This window comes from Gregarina niphandrodes, assembly GCF_000223845.1.
Source record: "Gregarina niphandrodes unplaced genomic scaffold scaffold00097, whole genome shotgun sequence".
NCBI lineage: Eukaryota > Apicomplexa > Conoidasida > Eugregarinorida > Gregarinidae > Gregarina > Gregarina niphandrodes.
The window spans coordinates 4,500-5,694 of record NW_011645862.1 but is presented as its reverse complement, the minus strand read 5'-3'; the positions used below and the strand labels follow the sequence as shown (position 1 = coordinate 5,694).

At 48.8% G+C, this 1,195-nt stretch overlaps 1 protein-coding gene across 1 annotated transcript; it reads right to left on the bottom strand.

Moving 5' to 3' along the window:
- Nucleotides 1-171: 171 nt before the first annotated feature.
- GNI_196670 (hypothetical protein) lies at nucleotides 172-889 on the bottom strand (the record flags this gene model as incomplete). Its single annotated transcript, XM_011135412.1, has 1 exon — nucleotides 172-889. A coding segment is annotated over one exon (718 nt), but the record flags the coding sequence as incomplete, so codon positions are not given.
- Nucleotides 890-1,195: the final 306 nt, after the last annotated feature.

Here is a 1,195-nt window from a genome sequence, read left to right as displayed (position 1 = left end):
GATGATATTCATCAAAAGACAAAGGGATGGTTGTAGTTACAGCTATGTTCTCGTGCACTCGAAGGTGCATGTAATGCGCCCGGAGTGTGGCACTCGATACCCCCTGCCATCGAGCAACCGACGGCAATAAATTGGGGCATTTCAGTATTATGAAGTTAGACATCCACTTACGATACCAATTATATGAAGGATTAAGTTTTAGACAGTCTTGCGACAGTGCATCTCCGGACTGTGTACAGAACAAATACTTGCTGTTTCTCCTTTGGGGGATATCCGAACGGTACTTCTCAACGAATATACGAAGAATTCGTTTGGTGCCTTCTCGGGGTTTCAACAACAAGTCACCGTAGGTACGATCAGTTTTATACGACCGAAGCTTGATTAGGGCGCTGCTGCCATCTAACACATCCCGCACGCGGCTGAACAACACTAGCATAAGAGCACCTTTCCGTAAAATTGGTTCATTGACCGCCAGGATACGCAGCAAGTAGCACGCAGCCTCCGTGTAGCACATGCTGCCTGACTCAAATGACGGGAATTCCCGTCTAATGTCAAACATAACACGGGAGTGGTCCATGTTTAACAATTCCTCCCAGTATGCCACAGAACGATGTTTGCGGCTTGCTATGTTGTAACACGCGCCCTGCAACTCACTTGCTCGTTGCCGAGCCAACATTCCCGCCTGGATACCAGAAACGCTTTTGATGTGATGCCGGATGTACATTCCGAGATTCAGCACGATGGTCTTCTCCCGTGACAAACTGTAGTTGAGTCGCGCAATGTCTTCCAAAGTTTCCTCAACATGGTCTGTGCAGGCCAAATACTCGATGAAGTCTGACTCCGAAATAAAGTTTATTTGCTTGGAATGTTGGACAAGATCGGCTATCATTTGAATCTGGCGAATGGCGTCGTCTGACGTTGATTCACGGACGCGTCGTCGATGTACAAGTGTGACATGAAGCGGCGTACTCCGAAACTTATACTTTTCTCGTCGACCATGATGGGGTCGAGTTACGTAGGGGGCATAACGGGCAGCTGTTTGGCTGACACGTTGCTTGCGACATTGGTATGGGTCATCGTAATCACTACTGCTGTCCCTGCGTTCATCCGGATGTTGCAACGGCAGCGGTTGGTACGGGACATGGTAGTCGTCGTCTGACGTGTCGTCGTCATTTTTGGATGATAACTCGGCGGC